This window comes from Cupressus sempervirens, chromosome 5, assembly GCF_028749045.1.
Source record: "Cupressus sempervirens isolate cs-2001-9-10 chromosome 5, ASM2874904v1, whole genome shotgun sequence".
Taxonomy (NCBI): domain Eukaryota; kingdom Viridiplantae; phylum Streptophyta; class Pinopsida; order Cupressales; family Cupressaceae; genus Cupressus; species Cupressus sempervirens.
This window is the reverse complement of record NC_143122.1, coordinates 685,669,597-685,679,279: the sequence shown is the minus strand read 5'-3', so window position 1 is coordinate 685,679,279 and position 9,683 is coordinate 685,669,597. Positions and strand designations below refer to the sequence as shown.

Below are 9,683 nucleotides of genomic sequence, written 5' to 3'. Positions count from 1 at the left end.
GCACAACATTAACATTAAACTCTTCCAATATCTTTAGTTCTTCTGCTAGTAATAAATTTTATGGCTCTTCTCTTCTTCTAACTACTAGTGCATAAAAGCATCCAATTACATTCATTTATTTGACAACTTATTTTATAATTAGCATGGTCTCATGCTTCCCTCTATCCTTAAGAGTCAATAAAATCATCTTAGATCCATCCTTCCGAAATTTGTATGCAATTTTCTCTCCATCATGCATGATATTTGTATCATATTTCCATGGCCTACCTAACAATATATAGCAGACATCCATTGGAATCACATCATACCATTCCCTACACTAAACTTGATAAAGCATATTTTGTCAACAAGGACTTCATTTCCTTTCTTAAACCATGCAATGTAGTAAGGATGGGATGTTTCTCAAATCATAATTTTAGCGTTTCTATCATCTCTTTAGATACCATATTTTCACAACTATTCCCATCAATAATAACTTGACATACCTTACTGCCTGAAGTGCACTGGGTAATGAAAATGTTGGTTCAAAGAAATAAATATTCAAAGCTCTAAGATTTTACTTCATTTTTATCTAGAATAATCATTGTTCTTCTCATCATGAGACTTTCCCCCACATCCGGTGAAACTTCTTGTTCTACTCCTTTTTCTGTATTTTTAAAGTCTAAACTAAATTCACCAAAAGAGTTTTTCCTTGATTCCTTTCTTGCAAATTATAACTTGAGCATTCAAAATCTATGTCCTTCCTCTTCACACCCAAGACAAGAGAAAGGTCTTCTTTGGTTTTCTCATCCTCTTCCACTTTCATAACCTCTTCTTCTATGAAACCCCCTTCCTCTTTCCTGGTATTGAGAGTCTTTTTGGGTGTTTACTATTTTTTCAAACCCATGAGATGAATCTCCCCTACCATAATTTGAGACTCCTTGAAATGGGGTTGATGTGCCTCTTCATTCTCCTCTACTCTTTGAATTTATGTTTCCTTCTTTTATTTTCTTTAGTTTTTATAGCCATCTTCCAGGCCTTCCCCATACTATTGACACGATACATGCTCAACTCATCTTGAATAGTGAACTTTGGGCCATTAGTATATCTAGCATCCATCTTCTCATCATTATCTTGATGTTATGTACACATATATAACTTGTAGAAATAATTTTTGTGATCTTGAAACAAGGATAGGTTTTACTAAAATATTTGGAGGCTATGAAAGAGGATTTGTGAATAATCTATGGGCAAGAACTTCTCCCTTGTCTTTTTCTTCATCTTGTTCCATGCTCCAATCCTCTTATTTCCTCTTTTGTCCATTCCTTTTGGAGATAATCACACCATAACATGGAATTTCATTTAATCTTAGTTCATGTGAACTTCATCTTCTTTTCCACTATCATAGGCTTCCAATAAAAAAAAATTCCATCTCATTCTACTAGTCTATTAATTCATTTGTTTTAAGACTACATGCACAGTATCCAGAGCATCAATCTTAATCCGTTCATTTTTTTCTTCTAAGGCCTTCAACATTATTTTTTCAAAGTTCATATCTTCCACTTGTTCTTTTTTAAATTCTTCATCTTTATGGGAACTCCTTTGGCTTGCCTCTTCATCAGATCTATTTCCTCTTCTGTGTATGCTTTGGTTGTCTAATCTCTCTATAAGATCTTTAACCTGCCTTTGTAGTTTTTGTGTTACTCTCTACATTGAGTAACTCCTCTTCGTCTCCCTCTTCCTCTTCCTCTCATAATACTAAATTATGAAGCACACAAACTAATTCAAGCCAATTCATACATCACACATGGAACATGAATCATTAAACATAAATGCAAATTTGTAACTTAATTTTTTTTTTTCATTCACCAACCTTAATCTTAAAAAAAATTCATCAACTCCTTAAATCACTAAAAATCCTCTAGAAAAATTTAAAAATAGAAAAATTTATTTTTTACAATAATTTTAGAATTCTAGAAATTTGCCATTTTTGGTAACCTTCAAAGAAAACCTCTAGAAAGATGAAATTTTAACTAAAATTTCACTGTACTAGGACAACAAAAACTGCCAACTAACCATAAAAATTAGAAACATTGTTTCAAAGTTATTACAAGAACAAAAGCTCAAAAAAAGAAAGAAAAACATAAAAGCCTAAATTTGGGGGTGTAAATGGATTTTATGGCTTTCAATTTAAAATAATTGGAATGATTACCAATAAATAAGAGTTGAGTTGGAAAACTAATTACAACTCATGACGAAGCCATCTATAAAATTTCTTGAATAACCTACATCTGAGTTAAAAGTTATGACCCCCAGAAGTCCTTGCAGCATTTTCCTATCAATGCTTTTAAATTGAGGAAAAGTTACAAACTAATGACTTTGATGTTTAGAAATATTTTGGAAAAGGTTGATGGATTTATCAGTATGAAAGAAGGTATATATGGGATTATAGTAGTTAGATCTAGTAGCATGAAAAAAGCACATGAGACAGTGTGCCAATGTTCTAGATAAGTATATACATCCAGATCATCAAGTTTTTTGAGAGTGCACTTGAGATATACCTTGAAATAAAGGAAATTTGGTTTGAAATGGTTACCATTATTGTTTGAATACAGTTCTTATGAATATTTTCACTCAGAAAATCAAATTATATGGGAGTGTAATGACATAATAAATGGGACAACTAAACAAAGAGAATATTATATTATATTTTTTATAAAATAATTTCTATTATTTAGCAAAGATAATGACATTTGTGTGTATAAAAAATATGGACAAATTTTGCAAAACATGTGTGAATCATTTAAAAAAAACTTTCTTTCAATAAATTGGACCAACTTTAATTTTCTAAATATAGTATTTAAATAACATCTCTCTTATTATTAAGAATTATTGTGAAACTTCATACTATTTAATTTTTATATTCATGACCAATAATTTTTGTGAATATAGAATTATTTGCAATTGGTTTGCTTGATGTTAGTGTTTGTTTTTGTTATATAGAATATGGACAAAAGAATGCAATTCAATAAACAAATTATGATTTGAAATCTCAATCTACACCTATTGTCTAAATGTTAAAGTGGGTTCTTAATTAAATACATAAAAAAGTGTAGTAATACTACCTCCCCAATTGAGCAAGGATGCACAAAATCCCTGCTAACCAATGCCCATAACACTTAGGATTCCCTTGAGGTCTCCAAATAGATCACAAATCTTATACATTAGATGCAAATTTTGAGTAAAGTCTGTTATAATGTGAAAATTAGATTTTGAGTGATTAGATGAAGGTAAGAGATGACCTCAGCTGTTATATCCTACCTCAACCTTTACGACATAAAATAGGAGCATTAAAGATTATCTATTAAGTCCTAGCCTAATGTTTCTTAGCAGAAATGAGAAGAAATGACAAGAAAAGGGGAGAAATTTAATAAAATGATGGTCATGCATTAAATATGTGCTAAACTATCATTAAATTGAAGTGTTTCAAATTTAAGACTATACCTTTAGCCCCTACTTTGGAAAGAGAGTGAACTCAATCCGAACTCTTTGTTAAGTAGAGAACACAACATTAGATAATCTCATCATAACCAAGGAGACAAAGAATCTATCAAGTCCCTGGGGGATTGAATATTTTCTAGTTCCAAGATCTTAAGGAGAGAGAAATCACTGGCTAAAAGAAGTAGAGAGAGAAGGTGTGTGACTATTTTTTCAATGAGAAATGTGCATCTCATTATGAATCACCAAAAAATAAAAAATAAAAATGTGTTAAACATGTATGGGATTTAACATGTTGGGCTTGAATGCATTACCTATATATGAAAATTTGCAATTTTTTATGAATCCCTAAAGGAATTCTCAAAATATCCTAAAAAAGGTGATGAAGCAACAATACATAGATTTGAGGATAAGATAGAGAGCATACCAAGAGTCCAAGGCTAAAATACTCTAAACCATACTCAGAATACATATTTATTACTCCATGATTGTAAGGAAAAATGAGCAGAGTGTATTCCCCCGCATTAAAGTCATCACTAACATTTTGACAAGATCAATGGCTTTAAAAAAGTATGTGTACATCCACTAAGACACGTTTCCACTACGAAATGCCCCCAAGTGAAGATAAATCAAGGGGAAAATAACAAGGGTACTAATGATACATTTTTAGTGGGGAGACTCTAATTGGATATCTCTTGGAGAGAGCAAGGGAACATAAGGCCATACAATATAAGAACCAAGAATGACCCTTAATAGAATACAATCAACAACCCTTATAGTCTTCCAATCCAATAATGGACAAGTAACAACTATAGATTTTAAGATCTATCCCAACTCCCTATGATGAAGAGAAAGAAGTCATCCATACTTTGTCATAATACACTTAGAACACTCTAGATCGAGAGCATTGCAAAAGTCATGAAGAGGAGAGTACCCACATTGGCCAATCCACCCTTGCACCAAAATCCCAAAACTAGGGACCTCCTCCAAAATCTTCACCCTCATGATCCTCATGCAATGAGTGAAAACCCCAACCAACAAATCCATAAGGAAAATGGAGGACAAAAACCCAATGCCTAAATTTGAGACATAGACACTACATCAAGGAAGAGACAAGGCTTCTTAACATTACTCAAAATGTAGGCCTCTTTGAAAAAAGTCTTCTAGCACCAAACAAAAACGCACAAACAAAATGCTAGCCCAAAAGGTGGACACATCCAACAAAAGAACCAAGAAGTTTGGAGTGTAGGGAGAAGTGATGACCTCCTAACTCCAAACACAACAAGTCTAGATAGTGGCATTCTCCCATTAAACACTCTACTTTTTACCCTTGCATAAAAGGTTGCTACCCTCTCACATGTAAGATTAGTTAAGACAATCCATATATAGTTTACACCATCTTAAAATAGAAGCACCTATTATTTAAGACCTTTTAAGGCCCACCATTTAGTGACTTTATGAACCATAGATGAATTTGTGTTCAATCAACTTTAACTTCAGCCATGAGTCACTAAATTGAATCGCAATAGTTTAAAATGGTTGTGTGATTGGCTCCCATAAAGAATAAGGGGCAAAAATCCAAAGAGAAGTTCTAAATTATATCTATCTACATTGCATGAAATATTTACAAGTACTTGCTCCAAATTTTGAGAATATTTTCAATTGAAATTTTACCAAAATAATATACTATGAACATATAAATTATTATACACATATATTTATCAAATTTTTTTTAAAAATGATAGATGACATACACCAACAAAAGTTTAAAAAATATTTTATAAAAGATATTTAAAAGAAACTTTTTTAAGGAAATAAAAATGGTATTATAGGTCACAAGAATGAATGAATGTTATCTTTAATCATCTTACCATATTTTTATAGTACATAAGGGTTCTAGTGACTAGTTAACTTTAGGAACCCTAATTTTTTAAATAGTGCATTACATGTTAATCATTATTTTGGTTATTTTGGTATGTGACTTAAGAATCTAAAGCTATGCTATAAGTTTCTAGATAGTTACACAAAATGTTGAATGATTTCTATGTACAAGAACAAAAAAAAAAAAGATCATTGGAAAGTGATATCCTATACATATAAAAAAATGTACATATTATAATTATACACTATAGATACCAATAAAATTGTTTAGTTTTTCTAATTGATTATTAATAGTTTAAATATTAGAAAGCAAAGAAATGATTACTAAGACATGCAAATGTCTTAATTAACTTAAAAATAATCATTTTAAGTGATTTGTTTAGATTAATAAAAATAAATTAAATATAATAGAAATTAAATATTGTTAGAACATGACCACATGATATCCTATAAATTGGTACACTGGAGATTAGTACCGTGATTCCATAGTACTTGCCTTGGGTAGTTGGACTGGTTAAGTCTATCCACATCTTAGTCTTTTGCAAATAAATTGAAACATAATGGTTTGATTTGTTTGGTACTTGTCTTCAATTAGCATGAGATTTTCAAGTATGCCTTTTCAATTTTTGTAAAGTATACCATTTCATTTTCAGGGCACTGTCTGGAAAGTCATATACAGATAGGTATTCAATGAATTTAAATGCGAAACCCACCTGATTTTATTACATTCAAATGCCTTAGCTCAGCAATTCCTCCTTCCACAATCGTTTCAGTCTTATCCTCACAATAACACATTTATTAATAGTAAAAATAACACATTTATTACTAGTAAAAATAAATGCTGGTAACCAGCTTACATACACATGAATTAGATACAACCACAAAGCAGAGCTTTACATATATTTCTTGACTTCAATTATTAGGCTTTGGTTTTCTTATGAAAATATGTAGTCATACATAGATGTCGACATCTCTCTCTTTATATAAGAGATTATTTACATAGATATGACTAAGAATACCTTGGTAGGGCTTGGAATAATTTCCATCCCTCTTATATTAAAAAAAGAATTTAAATGCCAAACCCACCTGATTTTATTACATTCAAATGCATTAGCTCAGCAATTCCTCCTTGTACAATCATTTCAATCTTATCCTCACAATAAATCTTATTGATTTAATCTTATTCTCATTCTATTTTGTTGGCTGATTCATGTTTATCCAACATTGCTGTAGTAATGGTCAAGTCTGATGTCATAGGATATTTTAGTGATTATGCTGTAACGATGTTGTTTTATACTGTATTGTTAATGTTTTAAATGCTTTGTAATTCTTAGATTCTTATTCCAATAAAAAAAAGAAAGCATTTATCACTAGTAGACAAGTGTTGGTAACCAGCTTACATACACATGAATTACACACGAGCTTTAGATATATTTCTTCACTTTTCAATTATTAGACTTTGGTTACCTTACGAAAATATGTAATCATACATAGATGTGGGCATCTCTGTCTTTATATGACAGATTATTTACATAGATATGGCTAAGGATACATTAAAAGGAACTTTGATTCTAGCATCAGATGCCTGCTAAACATTCTGGGGGCGTGACTGGGTACCTAGATTTATCAGTACAGTAGTCATATGTCATGTGATTCAACCTAACCCACCTGTACCTCTGGCCTTGTATTGCACTGAGTTGTTTGTATGAAGGACCCTCCCACCAGTTGTTAGGGTTTGAAGGACATGTTGCTGCACCAGGCATTGCACAAGCTTCAATGTCAAAGTCTTTGTAGTAAGCATAGAATGGTGCCTTACTCCAGTCTATCTTCTCAAGCCCTCCTCTTGTGGCCCAATCATCTGCCTCCCATAGAGTTGAATAGATCCCCATGGGTTGAGATTTTGGATAAGGGATCCCTTTTGCTTCATTGTTCTTGTATACTCTTATGGGTATCTCATCTACAGAGAATCTGAACAATAGATGCATTCTTAATTATGAAGTTTCAAATTTTCTATAATGATTGGTTCACATTCTTGTGGTTTTATTGTTATCAATGTTTTGCATCAAAATCTAAAGTTTGATTTGAAATGTGATTATAAAGTTTGATCTAAAACTTGATCATGAAATCTGATCTGAAATGTAATCATGGAATATGGAATTTGATACAAAACATTATCTACAGAGTCAAATCTACAAGAATGTACAAATGAATTATTAGTATGTAATCCTCATTGAACATTATAACTCATTAATAATTAACTGGAGGAATCATATTGGATGAGTAAGGATTGTACTTACACTACATGATAGTGGTTCCATAGAATGGAATAGGAGTGAAAATCTGCAGAAGGATCAAACCAGAGGTTTACTCTCTGTTCCCTGTCACCCTTGCCATGAGCAAATACATTCGTTTGGACAGTGTAGGGCTGTCCAGATCTGTTGCCTAAGAACTCAAAGTCCAGTTCATCTCTGACATTGTCAGTGTCTGAGTTCATCTGCCAATCAAAGTTAAAGCTTAGTGCTTGAAGGATCATACAAACAAATAAGAGAAGAGGTACAGATTTTCTGTGCCTGCAAATTTATGGCTCAAATTTTAGAAGTAAATATCTGGTCTCACAGGCTATACACATCTGCAAGATTTCATTTTGTTGCGCACTAAATATCTATTATTTGATAATGTGACAAAAAAATTAATTGCTTAAAAAAACATCTCTTTTAATTTTCCCTTCTTATTATTGTTCTGTTAAGTATAAAAGTTCTTACATAAAATGCAGTGACAGTCCCAGCAGAATCACCGGGGACAAGCTTTAGTTTCATGGTAACAGAGCCATAAAGATACTTCTTCTTTGAAGCGAATCCAGCACCTGCATATCAATTTTACAGCCATAAATTCCATATGATATAACTACAATCTTATAAATTTAGCATTATGAATTCTTTCTAATAACTATAAAGATGATTTTTTCACAGTTCATAGCTATAAAGCTGAACCATTAAATACAATTGCATGTATATGATCTCCAGTCTGTGTTCATAATTGTGGAAACAATGAACAACAAAGTGTTCGTATACATAAACTAAACACGCTCATTCAATATGCAAACCAAACTAATAACGTGAGATGCAAACCTGAATACTGATCCAATTTCAGCTGAATGGCATTCCCTCCGGCCATTTGTTGAATATGATCATCAGCCCAAGTAATCCGAAAGTCCTCTATAAATGTTGCTGGGCGAGCATCAGCATAACCATTGCTTAACAGAATTCCAAGCAAAAAGATCAACACAGTCTTACCAGAAATCCTGTTTCCCTCCATGACACTCAAAATCCTCATCAATCAAACTCAACTGGAATTCAAAAGTTTTGTGCTAAATCTGTCAGCAGAAACTCAACATTGAAAATTAACTGAAATTCAAAAGATGTGTTCTAAATCTGTCAGCTGAAACTTCCTTTTATATACAACCTTAAACACTGTTGCAAGTCAGAGTCTTTTCATTTTCAGTGTGTATGAAAAGACCACAACCACACATTGTGATTGGACTGACATGAACAGAACTCTTCATCCAGCTAATAACAAGTCTACCGCCATGGCTCAAAATTATACCTGTCCGTATGAACATTGAGTTCTTCTTTTGAACAATGGCCCGCGAATTTTCTTTTCTACTTGAGTTTTTCTTCCCGTGCTTTGTTTTTACAGCAGAAATATCAAGAACAGGGAGATGAATTCTCAGTCATTTATCTTCAATAATGGGTGAGTGATGAAAAATATCTGTTTTTAAAGTAAGGATTGATGTTTATCAGTGGGATTAAGTCTGGCCCGCAAGAATTCAATTAAACAGCGATGTTCATGTTGCTTTCTGCGAAGAAGAGCCACAAAAATGAGCTACCGACTCCGCATCGACAACATCCGAAGAAGCCGCTGAATCAGAGTAGACAGGTGGCATTATTCATGGTTGAATTGATAGATGGTGAGATAGCTTGCATAATTTGATGGGCGGACTACCTTCTTTATGGGACACCAGTTGAATCTTCCTGTGCATTCAAAATTGATTTCTTCTTGTTTGTTTTTTCAAACAGGGCAAATGTCATTCATTCGAAGGCATCTTTCTAACCACGGGCGATTGTAAATTCAAATTTCTCTGTTTTGATTGCATTCTTCCATTAAATAAAATTGTTGTTCATATATGAAATAAATTTGATTTGTTCTAAATTCTCGATTATAAATTTTCATCAATGAAATTGTTACTTACATAATGAACTAAATTTGTCTCTTTTTATCTATGTTCTATATTATTCATTCGTAGATTATATGATTTTAGTAATAAA

At 32.2% G+C, this 9,683-nt stretch overlaps 1 protein-coding gene across 1 annotated transcript; it reads right to left on the bottom strand.

Moving 5' to 3' along the window:
* Positions 1-6,781: 6,781 nt before the first annotated feature.
* On the bottom strand, positions 6,782-8,785 carry LOC149557799 (putative xyloglucan endotransglucosylase/hydrolase protein 7). Its single transcript, XM_089832293.1, has 4 exons — positions 8,487-8,785; positions 8,121-8,221; positions 7,656-7,852; positions 6,782-7,326 (listed from the first exon to the last, which is right to left on the bottom strand). The coding sequence occupies exons 1-4, from the start codon at positions 8,689-8,691 to the stop codon at positions 6,936-6,938; spliced, it is 894 nt and encodes a 297-aa protein (XP_089688419.1). The 5' UTR covers positions 8,692-8,785; the 3' UTR covers positions 6,782-6,935.
* Between the last annotated feature and the right edge of the window lie 898 nt (positions 8,786-9,683).